Source organism: Enhydra lutris, unplaced genomic scaffold (genome assembly GCF_002288905.1).
Source record: "Enhydra lutris kenyoni isolate GAN:26980312 unplaced genomic scaffold, ASM228890v2 scaffoldscaffold23, whole genome shotgun sequence".
Lineage (NCBI taxonomy): Eukaryota > Metazoa > Chordata > Mammalia > Carnivora > Mustelidae > Enhydra > Enhydra lutris.
The window spans coordinates 13,559,002-13,576,357 of NW_019154107.1; the positions used below are offsets into that span (position 1 = coordinate 13,559,002).

Genomic DNA, 17,356 nt, shown 5'->3' on the forward strand with positions numbered 1-17,356 from the left:
AACCTGGAAGTTAAGGAGAAAAAGTAGTTGGAGTAGCATAATTTTAAATTTGGATATATGAAATGAAAATTCAAAGGGGCTTTATTTATGTATTTTCAGAGCAATAGATCACCCTTCTGAAAAATTATCCCTTGACCTGGAAAAAGAGGTTTTGATCCATGCAGAGATTTAAACAGTCCCTACAGGCTTGTCACCTTTCTGTGCTGGGTTCTGTATTCTGAACTATGAGGTGGTTACTGAGCCTCTAGTGTTTCGGACTCCCACAAATCCCATCTCATCTTCAGGTGTTTCCAAGGACAAAGTCCATCTGAAGTGTTGCATGTGAATCAACTATTTCTCTACACCCCCACTCTCCCAAGACAATCTTGCCCTTCTGCCTCTATCAACTTGATATGTTGATTCTCCTCCAAATCCAAGGGATAAATGGTAGAACAGGAATGAGTTTTCATTTAAGTTCTACTTCTCCCAAATGAGCTGACTTAAAAGGAAATGTGGAAGGAGAGAGAGAGAGACCAGAAGGAAAGAGTGCTCACTCAGATGAGAAGGAAAGTTAGCACCTCCTTGCTCTTCCTTTTATTTCAGAAAGCTAATTCCCCTTTCATATCACTCACTAATAGGAAGGCAGAAAGTAGATAATGCTCACTCAGATGGTTCTGATCTCCAAGTGGCCCAGAAGTTGAAGGCTTGAGTGGGAGGTATGATAAGTTAGCATCAACTTCTTGGATTGTTTACATACAACGAAGACAAAAATCTCCTTGACTTTCAATTAAGAATTTTTCCTCTGTTATTTTTTAACAAAGGCAGAGAAGTGAAAGACAATTTCAGTGCATATCTCTAATTTCTAAAAATTATGCCAAACTCTGCACCAACGCTTTGAGAAGCAAACAAGAGTAGACATAGTAGACCTCTGGAATGGTCCATTTGTTTGTTTTATTGCTTACTACCAGAGTCACTCTGTTAACCAAGGGAAGTGTCCGCTTTGGGACCGACTTTCTTTGGAGCATCAGCAGAAACCCTGAAATTTGCTGCTTTCAGGACTTTCACCAGCTCCCCAATCTAAACACTGAACACAGTGTTGCTCCACGGAAATTATCATACCAGGCTTGAAACGGTTTGCAAATTATTATGGATATTAGGGATGGCAACAAATTATTCTTGAATAAGTGTCTATCAGTTTCTACACATAAATCTGTGCCTTTTAGCATCTGGTGTTTGGACAGCATATGTTTAGACTAAAACTTACCTAAGGAAAGGCCCCTTGTAAACTCTAAGAAAAACAAACAATTTTCTAGAAATGAAGCTTGGGCCAAGCTTCAACAGTGACCTTAGAGACAGAGTCTAAGTCATGGTAATGTTATTTGCAAGGACAAACTAGTTCTGTATAATGAGGTTATTGACCTGCACTGTTTTAGAGCAGTTTTAAACATGAGGGCGAGGCTCACTAAATCTCAGCCTGTAACGTTAGCTAGAGAAACCAGGACTGATCAATAAACAGCCACCATTCCCGGCTCTCGGGAACCTCCATCATAACGGAACCTATTATGATTTTGGTCAGGTAGAGAAAATAAGGTAACCTATACCTAACGTCTATTTATCACTGGACTCTCATTTGCAAATGGAAGCCATTGATTAGCTATTTTTCGAAAACTGAGCTGGCACTCCATTTCTCTCTTCATGTCATAGTCTGTGAATAAATGTATCCCAGACTTCAAAATGTATGCAAGGAAAGGAAAGAAGGAGAAAGCTTTCTCCCAGACCAGCTTTTTACCAAAGAGAGTAGGAATTACATGACATATCACTAAAAATTCTTGACCCAATAAAGTACTAAAGCCTGAATGCTGATTTTCTTCTTTCATAAGAAGAGTGTCACAAAGAAAAGAAAGGTCACAGACCATATTGTGATTTTTTACAGCTGTTGGAGTCAGACAGTATGATGCAGTAGCTTGATTTGAATTAAGCCAAACAATATGAAGAGCATCAAGGCTGGCAAGCAAAGCAATAAAGCCTCAAAGAATTTAATCTACCTTGAAGGTGGGACTACTTTCTGTATTGATGGCAGCACACCAGGACAGAAATGAGTCCTTTAATGCAATGACTTGTTAATAGCCTTAAGATCACAATATATAAATAGGATATGTTGATCAAAAAGACAGCTCAGCCTCTGCTATTGCGGTATGGACAATATTTCTTTACAAGTTATTTCATTGATTATAAATAGACCACGTCAATGGCAAATGTAGAACAGGGGAAGCATAACCCATTATGAGGTAATGGATATTGCTAGAGGTTGCTTCATTACCTTCACTGGCTGAGTGGCTGGTTTTTCCTTGTAAAAATGCTGCCCTTTAGACAAAATCCTTTCCACATCCGGCTGTTTACCTTGAACTGCTACTTCAATTTCCTGGGGAAAAGAACACATACAGTGCAGATTAACTTCACAGTTAGCAATAAAATTACTAAATTTAAATATACCCTTGGAGACTCCACGTGTATTATGGATCAATTTCTGCATGGCATATCGGGGCACAAAAAAGTAGCTTTAGTGCAGAGAAAAGAAATAGAGGCCATTGTGGAACACAGTAAAGTTGAAAATATTTATCCCAAATCTCCTTGAATTCTACTCTAATACTATTAAATAGAAAGACAGACACTAACTTTGTTTTTCAAAAAAAAAAAAAAACCTCAAATGCAATAATGAGAAATAGGACTTACGAATATGATTAATATGGATAAATGCTATTGTTAGCTTCAATAATCCCAGTAATCCTAATGTTCATTTTATTTTACAAACTTCTTATTTTAACGGGATTCTTTTGGGCTTTGGATCCAAAATTTAGCTTTGAAATAAAACCAAATAATTCTTCCCACATGATTGTTAAGATTAAGTTTCTTTCCAAAGAGTAAACACTTAAAGCACCATGTCAAGGCTTATTAATTATTAAGCAGTCAAATTAAATAGGCCTTTTGAGGAATGCTTTAATTATTTAGAAAAAAATGTTTGTTTTCCCTTAGTCTACAGAAGACTGAAGAATGACCAAACAAACTCAAAAACCTCTTTAGATATGAATACAAAGTGCTCTGTTATTGGCTGCTGTCTAGCTCACTTGAGGAGAGAATAAAAGAACTGTGCATAAATTGAAGCTGAAGGAAGTGAAGTTAAATATTACAGAAGACTTTTGGATGGAACACTTGTTAAACACTAGGATGGAATATTGATTAATCAATGTCAGGCGTCAGTCAGGGCCTGGGCAATCTTCCCCAGATAGCAACTCCTGATTAACCCGTATCTCCCTTCCTCCCTCTCCTACCCTGGAGCCTCCCAGCACTGCTGTGTGTACGTGTCTTCATGCCACTGCTTCTTTTATATACTCTGTTTGTATCTTTCTCTCAGCCCATCAGAGCGGGGAGTCCTCTGAACCCAAATTACTATAACTTATAGGGCACACAGGATGCTTACAGTTTATATGTGTTCAGCACACACTCGTGAAGGGGATTATTTCTTTAGTTTTCTTTATAATAAATGCCAGTGGAAGGGGGGCTCTATAACATAAGACTAGCCCTGTGACTTGATGGGTACGCGTGCAATACGTAGAGGCTCACACCACCTTAAGGAACAATATTTATGGAGGAAAACAGGACCTAATATTATAAGAGCTTTCTGAACCATAAAAAATTCTAGAAGTTATTTTAAAAAAAATCTTGGGGGGGCTCCTGGGTGGCTCAGTGGGTTAAAGCCTCTGCCTTCAGCTCAGGTCATGATCTCAGGGTCCTGGGATCGAGCCCCGCATCAGGTTCTCTCTGCTCAGTAGGGAGCCTGCTTCCCCCTCTCTCTCTGCCTGCCTCTCTACTTGTGATCTCTCTCTGTCAAATAAATAAATAAAAAATCTAAAAAAAAAAAAAAAAAAAAAAAATCTTGGGAACTGGTAATGAGTTCAAATTCAGCATGGACTTTGTGAGAATTGGGTATTTCTTCCTCGAAAACTCTAATAAGCACACCCAGTAGAAATTCTATACCTTCCGAAAATGGTCACAAATAGTCAATAATTCTACTGATGTTTCAGGTATGCAGCCAAATGATGAACATTAACATCTTTCTCTCCTTGCCCCTCTTCTGCAATCCCAAATAGTTCTGAAGATTGCAAAGCATTGATGCTACTATTCAGAAGACTCTGGCACATAGAGTTAGGAGACTGCATTTTTTATCACAAGGAATTCCCTTAGGAAATAAACGCTTTCTAATTCATTTCTAATTTGTCATTGGCAAATGAACACGAACAACATCAAGGTTGACATTAGGGCAGCTCAGATACTACTTAGAGCCAAATCTGAAGCAAGTCCTTGCTAGATGAACTGAGGAAAAGTTGGCACACCTTGTGAAATGTCCCTGGTTTGCAGAAGGTAAGATATTCGCTCTTCAGGCCATCAGGTTAGCCCCAGATTTAGTCCTCTGATGAATGAGCACTGCAAAGTCACATCATTTCCCTTTATAGAAATGTTTCCTATTAGCATGTCCTTCTATCACCGCTAATGTCATCTCTTTGTCCTTCAATGAAATAATGAAGAGTTTAAGTACCTGGATGAGATTTACCCTTAGTCCCACAGAAACAGAACAATGGCAAAAGAATCATGCTCAGCTCTAAATTCTTTGTTGTTATTTCTGGGCAATGTTTTGGAGAACCTGATCTCTAATTACATGTACCTTTGTTAAATCACTTCACAAAGGCCATTTGTGAAAATAAAATTCTACAATTTACCTCACTGCATTTATTTGTGTTGTGAATTTAGTAGATAAAAGGTAGGTCAGTTGTTCAGGGTCAAATATTATTGCTTGAAGGGTCAAGTGTAGTAAATCCAATTAAGTTCACTAAAAATACTCTTTAGTGTATTTTTCTTTAGTGTGAGAAAAATACATTATACAAAGCTGATGATCATCCTGAGAAAATGGAAATGTAAGTGAACCAAATTTTAAAAAATGTTGATATCTCTCCATGCAATGCTTGACACAGAGAAATTGAAAAGCACAGAAGAGCAAACAACCCCAGCCAAAGCATGGGACCACACAAAAGTAAAAAAAAAAAAAAAAAAAAAGCTGCTACGATCCTTAGCTATGCTGAAAATGTCAAGAAACTCCTATAATGATATTAACTGCTATAACAATATTTACAAACCAGAGTTGCTAACAGTTTACAATGTGTCAAACTGTGTGTTTCATACATTTTTTTCCCTCATACTTAACACTCCCACAAAAAGGGTATTACGTAATTTTACAGATGCTGAGACTGAGGGAGATTAGGTCAGTTGTCCAAAGCCACATGGTCTGCAAGTGGCAGAGTTGAAATTGTAACCAGGAAATGTCCATTACATCCCTCCCTTGGCTGTGTATACTGTGTGTGTACATGCTCTAAAACTGGCATTAGTATCTCTTAATACCATGCTATTTTTTTCTCTTCCTCTTTAATTCCAGTACATTCTGTAATATCCTTTTAGGGTGCAAGTGAGAGAAAATCCCGTCTCTTCCCATAGAAAAGGAATAAATTCTTCCATAGCCTTTAAAATGCACCAAGGGTGTCTCTTTGTGGGTTTATGATTGTCCAACTGATGATATCCAGGTCATCCAGGTCATGAGTAAACCTTTTATCTCACAAATGGCCTTATATCTCTATATGATTTAAGATAAGGTGAAGGAGGTCACACTAAAATGGAAACATAGCTAATTATAGTGGCCAGTTTTTGTAAGTAGAAAGTGTTAGACTTCAAAGAACATTCAGACAAGAAAGTCTTCATAGAATTTCAACAACAACAACAACAAAAACAAAAAACCCTCACCTCTAATAAAAGCACCTTTCCATTTAGGTTTTTGCCCCTGCCTTATTCTTAATATATCCCCTACAGTGTAAGACTGTTCACCAGGAGTCAAGACCCTTATGATGTGACTAGAGTTTTATTTCCCTCATTTCACAGAATTGATAGCTCACTACAGTCTCATGTATAATTTTAAGAAAATAATTTATAGCAATTAGAGAATAGGGAGTAATCCTTCGTTAATAATCACTAGGAGAATATCATGGTGTATTTTAAAAGTTAGCTCTCACATATTTTCCAAATGGAGTGACATTCTAAGCACCTTCGGTCTTAGTTATTTCTTATGAAACAGTATTATTCTTATTGAGGAGTTCTTGATCTGATGAGCCGCAAATCAAAGGTTAGTGAAGAAAAAAGACTCGACAACACCTGTGAGGGGGAAAGCAGCAATTCTGATGCAAATTAATGCACACTTACATTTGCTAAAAATTGATAGTCAATGTTGTATTTCTAATTCCATATTAAGCTGATTATACACATTTTTTTAAACTAGAAAGTTGCCCCAAGGAAAGTGTAACAGAGAGATACTTTGCACCGTTTTACTTTTTTAAAATTTTTAATTGTTTCTCCATTCATTTTACTTATTGCTAGCCTCATAACACATGAATAATACGTATATATGGTGTGCTATATATCACCATATAAGGAAGCTATAAACAGCTTCTCACATATGTTCCAACATTCACTCATTCTTTGTTCATTTGACAAACATGGAATGAGTATTTACTATATTTTAAAGTCTTGGCTGGCAACTGTGAATACTACAGGGCATAACACAGTCCTTTGTAAGGGATAAAGACAAATGATCATATATTAAACTTACAAGGGAACAGGCAGAACATCCAGGAAAATACAATGTACAGTGGGGCATAGAGAAGGAACTGGTGAGTTCTGTGTTTGAGGGACAACAAGAGGGTGGGGGCCAGCCTCACAGCTGAAGAAAGTCTTGAGTGAAGGCTTGGAACACAGAGAGCTTATGCACCAGGCTGACAAAAGGAATAGATGGTATTAGGTACTGCAAGGGGAAATCTGGGATGTGCAAAGACAGGAGCTGGAGGCAGCATGGTGATCCCATGTGGGGAAACAGGAAGAAATGGTACAGTAGTAGAAGGCAAGAACCAGGAAAGAAGGATCTCTTATATTACCCTCAGAACCTTAGTGGAGACCTCACAAAAGGGTTTTGAATGAGAGAATCACACTTTGTATTTGAATTGAAGTTTAAAAATGAATATATATGATATATGAATGGACAGATAAAAGATTTACTACTAATGCATGGTTTTTCATTCAAATAAGCTGATGTGAATGAGATACGTATGTGGCTATTGAAAAGAAAAAGAAATTCAAGATAAAAATGACAACATTTTCCTTAGCAAACTTAAGTGACCATTACCTTGGTGTTTTAATTTATAGAGTATTTCCTGCCATTTGGCTATTTTGTCAATCCCCACAATCAATAATTTTTTTATGAGCTCTAAGATATCATGGATTCTAAGAACCACTATCATTTTATGAACTGCTAAGAAAGTTAAAAAATCAGATTTTGTAGACACCATTATGAAATATACCTCAATTTCAGAGAAGTTGAAATGTAAAAAAGTGCGTATTTGAAACATGGGAATTCCAAGATGTTGGTGAATGCTACAATCGGTTTATTACTTCATTATTATTCGCTGACCCTATAAACATGGCTACGCTGTGCATGAGTACACTTTCCTCCTCACTGATTTTGGTCTTTACCATGTGCCTTAGTTTTTGACCAATGAACTGTGAGCAGAAGAGACTGTTTGACAGTTATAAGCTGGGACTTTAAAGACAATCCAACATCAGCTAGTACCCCCATTTCCTGTCTTCTACCATGAGAGAATAATGTACCATATGGGAGTTACTCAGCCTGGGTTCTGCAATAAGATGACATTTGAAGCAGATCCATGATTTATTATAAGAAAACTTGAATGTGATTCACAGTGTGAAGTAAAGATGCAGTTGATCTACAGATACAAGAGTAATGAATGCTTGTTGTCATAAGTCACTGAGATTTAGGACTATTTGTTACTGCAGCAAGAGCTAACAATTACAACATTATTTTGAAACAGTCAAACAAACAAAAAAAATATGGGTTCCCAGAATGAAAAACCAAAGTAAGCCTTTAAAATAAATGTACCCTGGTCACATATTTCGGCTGCACCATCTCTCATTCCACATACAAACTGTTTGCTAAAAAGGATAGCAAGAAACAAAAAATGAAATGGAATCAATATTGTGTTAGAGCTTGACTTCTCTGGCCTACATCGTCAGGCAGACTCTGACAAATGAAGGCTGATGGATGGAAAAACACAACATTGTGCAGTTGCGTTTCTTTCTCTTTCCCCTCATACTGGGTGACTGTTCTTTTATTTATCTACAATTAGGTTTACGAGACCACGGCAACGTGGCTCTCCTTCTCTGAAACTGCACGCTGTCAAGTATGTGCCAAGCTGATTGACAAAGAATGACAGGTTCTCTCTTTCCATTCAGAGCTAATCAAGGGCAGCCCACCAAAGGGAGGCTTTTTTCTGATTTAGAGATTTATGGATTTCAAAAATAATCTGTCCAAATATACAGAGTATAATGCAATATTGATTTTTTTAAAGTGGCAAGTGTTATGAAACCAAGAAGATATAATCTACCAAGGTAACTACTTGGACTGTTCAAGGCCAATAATAGAGTGGACACAGATGTGACCATCAAGTAATGAGACTGATATTCAGAAGCCACACTTAGAAGCCTTCCACTCATGAAGAAGGGGTTTCAGAGTCTTTGCATAGAATTATTCTGACAAATGAAATCTTACCAACAAATCCCCAATGCATTAATTCATTCAATAAATACTGACTAAATATAAGAACACCTCTTATGTTATAAAGAGCTTAAGCAATGGATATTTAACAGTGAATGAAACAGAAAAAATTTTCAGGTCCTCATGAAGCTTGCCTTCTAATGGCAATGATGAACAACAAAATATAAATTATGGTACCTCAGAGCATGAAAAGTGCTGAAGAGAAAAACAACAACAACAACAAAGCATCAGGTAGACATAGATATATGTGTGGGCTAAGGAAGAATGGGAGGGGCACATCTGAGAAGGTGTGGACGGAAAAGCCTCACTGAGAAGCTGGTCTTTGAATAAAAGATTAGTTGGAAGTGAAAGAATGAATCAAGGGGCTATCTCAGGGAAGACTGATCCATGCAGAGGAAACCATGAGTGCAAAGGCCCGGGGGCAGCACTGTGTCTGGCACGTTCAGTAAAAAAATAAGGAAGCCTGGGTGAGTGGAACCTGGCAAGCAAGGGGAGAGTAGCAGGAAGCAGGCCAGAGAGGTTGGGAAGGGTAAGTCTTGCAGGGCAACTGTGTGAAGACGTTGACTGTTACTCTGACTGGGATTAGGAACCATAAGAGTGTTTTCAGCACGGGAGTGCTGTGATTGGACTTATTTTTTAACAGATCATTCTGGCTGCTGTGTGAAGATTAAACTGGAGGGATGTAGAGAAGAGAGAGTAGTTATAAGCAAATTCCCATGGGAGTTAGTTGAAGCCACAGTGTTTGGAAAGAAGTACTTGCTTGTGGAAACCTGATAGACTCACTCTGAAACTCTTTATAAATACAGTTTTTGAATGAGGACTAAATCTCTGATCTGCTTAAAGCAATACTTTAACCAGAGTCATTTACTGAAAGTGGTGCTCCCCAGGTTTTACTACATTCCTAAGTCCTCAGCAGTAAAGACTATGGGCTTTTAAGCCCAGCTCCCTAAGTTCTGATCCTGGCATGAAATGATTACTTTCAACAGACACCATATGGCCCATAAATCCTAAGGTACATTCGAAAACTTTTCCTTTCTGATCCGTTCTGGAAAAAAGTTAGCCAACCACTGATCTAGAGAAATGGCTGCTCTTGGGATTTATGGCTCTCAAATCTTCAGGAGCACAGTATAATTATAGAGGTAGTTATTTTTAAGGGTAAAAGATGAGAATCATATTTTGCCTTTTATCTCCTCATACAGACTCATAGAAACAGTCAAACAATTTATAGTTAGACCTTAGAGCAGGTCTCCACAAACATTTTCTATAAGGGGCCAGACAGTAAATCCTTAGGCTTTATAGGCCATATGGTTCCTGTCATACATGACTGTCACCAGTGCAGCGTAAAAGCAAACAGAGGTAATATAAACAAATGAGCATGACTGTGTTCCAATAACACTTTATGTACAAAATCAGGTGGTGGACTGAATTTGTCCCTTGCCGTGTAGTGTGCTAACTCCCGCTTTGGTGTACTGCAGTGTTGTTGGAAGTAATCAGGTGAGGGGCAAGAACTTCTGGGTTCTAGACTTAGTGATTCATGAGTTGGGGCAAGCCACTTGGATTCTCTGAGTTTTAGTATTTCAGTATCTGAGAATTACAGATAGTATTGCCCGATTGTATGAAAAGTTGATCTCTATAGAACTTTCTAGCTTTTTCTACATGGAAATCTGACAAAGTTGTAATGTCAACTGTGTTAGTAAGGCCATATCAATATTGCTAAAAAAAATAAAAAAAAATAAAGACTGATGGGTAAATTACACCTGGCTTTGGAGTTCTACTTATGAACTACAAACGTTAAATGGAAAGCCATAGTTTGGGGGATCCCCTAAGTGTAGTAACTCTTGTGACTGATCATGTATCTTTCATGGGTCTTGGAAACTTTACCTATGTCATAAGATATTGGCTCCTGGGGCACATCAGGCTTCAAGGGCAGAGTTGACACAGCACCTCTAGGTGAGTCTCCTTCCTTTGCACCTGACCTGTCATCTGGGAGTGTGCAGATGCCAGGGTGGGGGGTGGGGTTGAGGGGAGAAAAATTTCTTGCATAGCTCTGTGAATGCTGCCCAAGCCGCTGTGAATTCTAATCCCACCAAAGATAGATGCCTGATCCTGCCTTCCTGGGAAGCTCTGTTTCTGTTCCTGTGCCCTTTGAAGTGAATTTGAAATTGAATGGAGTTAATGGGAGCCTCATTCAGTTGCACCTAAGAAGACTCGCTGATGGGCTTTATAATAATCATGTCTAGGACCCACATTTTCTTTCCACAAATTAATTGCTCTAAAATTGGGACACATTTTATAAATGATGGCATGTCACAGTCTAACTGACAGCACCTCTTTCTTAGTGACAGATAAAATAATGATGCATATTCTAATCAATGGTTTCTTCACAGGAATGAAATATGGTATGTGACCAGGATATTCATAGTAGGTCAAGATCAAATGATTTAGTATATGCAGAAGTAATACTAACTGGTACCATTTATTGAGAATTTACTAAGTACAAACACTCTGCTATGCACTTAACATAAATCATCTTAGTTAATCTCACTCAAGCTCTACTGCAGAGCCTTTTACCACACTTAACTGTCATTTTTTTCAGATTAAAAAAAAAAACTAGAGTCACAAGAGGTGAGGAAATTTGCCTAAGGCACAAGCTAACAGACGGTAGATATAAGATTTGAACCCCAGTCTGTCTGAGTCATACCCTGCATGCTTAATTACCATGCTATATGTCCTATGAATTAAAGTATATTCTATATATACAGTTAGATTTTCCATGATAAATCACAGGGTTTAGAACCAGAACAAAGGATTTTTGATTAACATATAATTTTAAAGTAGGGTTTTTCCAACCACAGCACGACTGACATTTTGATCAGAACAATGATTTGTTATAGGAAACTGCCTTTTTATCGTAGGATGCTTTGCAGCATCCCTGGTCCTGATTCACAAGATGCTAGTACCACTTCCTTCTCCCCTAGGTGTGGGAACCAAGAAAGTCTCCAGACACTGACAAATTCCCCTGGAGAATAAAATCAACCCTGACTGAGAACCACTGAATTATTGAATATATAAATGAGCAAATGAAAGAATGTCTCCTCATGGTCTTCATTTGCAGTGTACATTAAATAGGATGATTTAATATTAATAGCCTTTTTCTCCATTTCCTTATATGGAACATTGTAATGCCATCTTTTATGTATTTTTTTCAGATGCACTACTATGCACACTATGACTTAGACCTCATTTAAACATGGTTCTGATGAACTCCAACTAAAATTGTAGGTTTCAGTTTCTGGCTGAATTATTCTTAAAAACACTGCTTGAAATACCCAGATGGATTCAGGGACACAGTGTATTCTGTGGAATAGAGAGGCATATGGAACAGAAGGTAGTCTTGCTATATCGGATTTATCTTTTTCTTGCATTGCACATTCACCTTGGTCAGTGATATCTATATTACTTTAAAATGATACAGCACAATGCTGAATTTATTATCCATATGGCAACTGGACATAGTCTTGATAGAGAGTATTTTCTTAATGTAAATATTATCAAACACTATAAGTTTCTTTCTAAAATATAAAACAGCAGTTAGAGTAATTTTCAAAAAAAGCAAAGAGCAACTGAGTACACCTGAAACTAATATAATATTGTATGTCAACTACACTTCAATAAAAAAATTTCAAAAGAAAAAAGCAATTTAACTCTGACTTCATGATTGACACACTTCAAGTAAAATTAAAAATGCTTTGTTTTTTACTACTAAGTGCCATACCAAAATTACAGTTATTATCTAAAACAACTCTTTGTAAATTCTTCCATAAGCTCAAGCAATAAATGGATAACTGGATTAGACTTGTGTTTAAAAAAAATAGCAATGACAACAAAAAAATCTGAAGTTTCTCTTCTGAATAGCCTTTCCTTAAACATATATGAAAAACAAAGCTAACATGAGGGTTTCTGAAACAAAGGAAAGGAACCCATGATAGAATAAACCTTCTTTGGTTCACATAACATGTCAGTCTTCATCTTGGGTCCCAGGGTTCCATTCAACCTGCCAAACTTAATTTTCATATTCTTCTCACTCTCTATGATTTCTACCACTCCAGCTAAGTGAATATTTTCATTGGTCTCCTGTAAAGTCAATGATAAGGTTTTGGATAAGGAATTGTGGACCTGTATTTTAGATGTGTAGAACTGTTAGAACCCAGATTATACAGAGAACTTTTATTAATCTGTAAAGAGAAAACAAACAATCCAGTTGAAAATTGGGTAAAGTGTTTGAAGACTTGACTCATAAAAGGAAAAATCTGAAGGGCCAACAAACTTGAAAAACTGTTTAACCAGGGATATGCAAATTAAAATACTAAATTCATGTCATTTTCTGCTGCCTGTGGAAAGCAATTTACAACATATAATAAAGATATGAATACTCTAATGAGTCAGCATTTCTACCAGGTATTGTCACATGGGTTTGTGAGAAGACCTACAAAGAATATTCTTTCAGCGATATTTACATAATGAAAAATTAGAAATGACTACTGATCATTCATTTCTAACCTTCTAACTCTATTGATTATTTTATTCTTATTCAAATCAGACATGCCTTTAACAGACTACTTTTCTTCTCTAAAGCTATTTTAAATAATTCTTCTTATTTTTACAATGTCCAGAATTCTGCTTAATTTAGTCATAAGAAAAGTTAATGCTTCTATTAATAACTGATCCATTGAAGATACTAAAGATAATAAACATAACACTGTCTCTAATAAATCTGACTTCAGCTATAATGGCAAAATCAGTATAATATCTCAGATAACATCTGCTTAGTTTTGAGTAAAGCACAGGAATGTGTATGTGTGCATAATTTTGTATTTGTGTTATCTCTCTAATTATGTAAATCACTAGTACTTATTACTATGTTAATGCCAGAAGATCTATTGTAATAAATGTTACCATGAATTATTAATTTTTTGTTCCTTATCACCTACTTCATCAGATAATTTAAAAGACAGAGATGCCTATATATCCATGTTTTCTCTACGGGTAATTCACGAAAGTTCTCTCAAATGAATCTTACAACTTAAAAGTATGCACACATGGTTTTGTAATTTCATGGGTCAATAAGTAGAATTTTAGTTGTAGCCTACACATTCTAGTGAGTGCTTCCATATTTTGCCTTTTGAATGCTTAATAGTTATTAATTTCTACTTAAAATCAATCTCATTTTAATGACTAGCATAGTACATAATAAATTATTATAGTTATTATAAATGCAGTCTGTGTTTATCTTAAAATTAATACTGTTAGTAAAACACTAGGAGTTAAATAATTATGGGTGCTTTTATTAACTATATACTTCGTGCCTTCTTATGATCAATAATTGCTGAATACTTGTTGTGTCCAGAGGAGGCAATGAGGTGTTCAGAAGTTGGAAGCTATGGCTTCAGAAGTACTGGACATGCAAACTCCCAAATTTTTAATATATTGATCTGTATATTGAAATTATAGAGCAAATTAAACAACTAAGGTATCTCCTTCTCAAAATATATATCAGATACACATTGAAGTATTTGATATCTTCCATAATATGTATAATTCCATATATAGTATATATATTTCCAACACATAAAGGAATGAGCCCAGACACACTATAGCTCTCAAGGGAGAGCCAGGAAGAATAAGAGAATGGTATGACAAGAACAGCAGATAAGTGGCAATTTGGAAGTATTTGGAATAAAATGGTGTTATCTAAGTCAAGTACAACTGACTAAAAGTAGTAATCACCTAATTTTGTCTGTTAGATGATAGGAAGATTTATACAATATAGAATTATATTTTAATTAGATTTATAATATTCTCTTCTTTTCAATGGCATATTAAGTAATATACATTAAATCTCAAGGTAGAGAACTGTATATTTAAGAAAAAAATATCACTGCAGCATTTCTAAGCAAACCTAGTGCACCAAATTTGCTTATATCTTCAATGGGAAGAATCACGTAACTTGTGATGTATTTCCCCACTAACATTATTTAAGTTTATTCTGAATTTGAATATTTCAAGTATTCCTTAAAACTTTAAACTGAGAATGCTGAGTTTCATTAGAAATATTCATCTCTAAATTAATTTTCACCAATCATTTTGGTAATTTTTTTAAACTCTCAAATATGAGTAGAAGCTTATATTAGTGTAAGTTTATGAGATGACAATTAAATAGTAAAATAGTTTCACTTAAAATAAGTATTCCTGAAAGTGTTATTTTTAGTGTTAAATAATTTTTCTACATATTTGTCTTTTCTTCTCCTTTTTAAATAAAATCACAAAGATTATGGTTATAGGTTTTCTTGTTTTTATTTTTTCCCACCAACACCTGATACACTGTTCTGTTAACACCAAATCCATATCCTCCCCCAACCAAAAAAGGGCATTGTATGGCTTTATGTTGCTATAACTTCTTGGCAGTCACACTTACCCATAATGATAGTCACATTTGTTTTTAGAGGTATCATAATTATGTATTTAGAATTTTAAGTGTTCTTCAGTGGTAACTAAATTATTTAAGGATTCCTTTAGCAACCAATACAGTTTAGTGAGCAGAGCACCGCATTTCCTGATGAAAATACAAGTTTACAGCTATGAGGTCAGTAGGGTAGGTACTAGGCAGACAAGGGACAGTGTTGCAAGACTAGAAAGTCCAGGAGAGTACAGAGACTGGCATGGGGATTGTAGGTCATGTAGTCCATGTAATTTTCCCTCACCTATCAATCCAGATGGCATCCTAGAGAGGAGCAAGAGGAGAGCTAAGGAATCTGAAAGATTTGCCATTTATTCAAGAGATAGTAACACATATAAAGAGATTGATAAAACTGTTTCTGAGTGAGGTCCTTTCTTCTCACTGCCCAACATGGGGAAAGTATATGAAGATTCGTGAGGAATACATAAAGTTGCATTTAGTTCATTATATGACCCTTAGGTATTTATATCATTTATACAATTCTTCCCATATATTTATTATATTTATGACTATTTACCTAATTTAGAATCCATGAAAATGTTTTTCAAAGTATCATTCCCAGACTAGTAGTCAGTACCACCAGGAAACTGCATTCTAACAAGATCTTTAGCTTATTCCACCCACATTAAAGTTTGAGAAGCATGGCTCTAGATAGTGTGTAGGAGAACTGGGAATGGGTAAGTGTTAATCCTAGAATTTTAATTCATTTCCATACTCAACTCATGGATGTAACATTTACCTTCCAATGATACAATTTTATGAGTAAACACCTTCATGGATAGAGCTTTTGGAATCAGACAAGAAAGGTGGCTGTGCCTTTTAAGTTATTAAAAAATGATACTGTTTTGAGAATTCCAAATTGCAGGTGCACAGCATTTCTGAATGTATCTGAAATCTCTGCCTGCTATTTTCTACCAAAACCCACTATCATCAAGCATTCAACACCTTTCTCATTTAACTTCCATTGATTCTACCCTGTATTCTGTCTGCCAATCAAAGTCATCCCTTGGGCGATATAGTTGGTAAACCAGGTGGTCCATTCATTCACTTAAACAGAAGTTGTTTGAAAACTATTGGAAGTGTTCCCATGTTTCTCCTCCACACATACTCAGAAAGGGATGGCATCCATGTGCAGAGCAGAGCTTTCTTTTGAGGGAAATTAAGAAATAATGGTAACGCCGCTTCTGAAGTTCTCATGCAACCTATTCCGAAGTATCATTATATAAATTTTGCTATTAATAGCAACAAAGACTTGCTTTTAACAGAATGGAAGACTGGTAAGAAAAAAATTAAAATTGTAGCACAGTAAAAACATGATTCTAAGAAAGTATAAAAAAGATCTACAGTGACAAAATGGCTTTTAAAAGTATATTTGGAGCAAAAGAATTTCAAGGAAAAAAGAGGTTTGCTTTTGGAGAAGATGGTCTAATACTGGTTAATGGAAGATAAAAGTGGGAATGCTTTAATTCCTATTGGGTTTCTTATAGGTCAAGAGGAATGATATTCCAACTACAAAGAATAAAACAAATAGAAATGAGAGGGAACTGGTGCCCAAGATGGGAAGAGAGATTACAAAGTCCCCAGCTGCTCAGAATGAACTCTCTTGATCTAGATAAATTACATTTTAGGACACTAATAAAACTGGCAAGTCAAATCACAAACCTCTCTGGGTGGTCTGGAAGATTGGAAAAGTGCAGTTTTGATTTTCACAAGGAAAATTAAGGTGTGGGAATGAAATTTTAATCTTCTAAATAGTTATTTAAGACTTGGCTAAAAAAATGCAATGCAGGGAGAAACTACAGGTCTTCTTCAGCTAATCAAGTATTTTCAAAGAATAAGAGTCTGTTGATATAGGGGCTTTGAAAGAAAAACCATGTCACAGCCATTACCTATTATTAGATTGATAGAAAAAGCAAGCAATTATTTATATACCTGTTCCCAATTTTTTAACAAAATTAAATCAGTATTTATCTTATAATTTGTCATCATGTTGAATTTCTGTATAGGACTGTTTGCTGAAAAGGGCAAAGACCATTCCCATAAACTTCAAAGGTTTGTTTAAATATTTTCAGGTTATAACCTTAAGACTAGAGTCTATTTGTCATAAGAAACATTCATTAGAATCCTTGTTGTAAAAA

The 17,356-nt window shown here is 35.9% G+C and overlaps 1 protein-coding gene across 1 annotated transcript in view; it reads right to left on the reverse strand.

Annotated features, from left to right (window-relative positions):
* The window catches only part of LOC111150534 (dystrophin), a 2,087,545-nt gene that overhangs the window by 690,636 nt on the left and 1,379,553 nt on the right, over positions 1-17,356 (reverse strand). Inside the window, exon 49 of the mRNA XM_022508030.1 lies at positions 2,300-2,401. Coding sequence (XP_022363738.1) covers positions 2,300-2,401 — 102 coding nt within the window. The remainder of the gene's footprint in view (positions 1-2,299; positions 2,402-17,356) is intronic.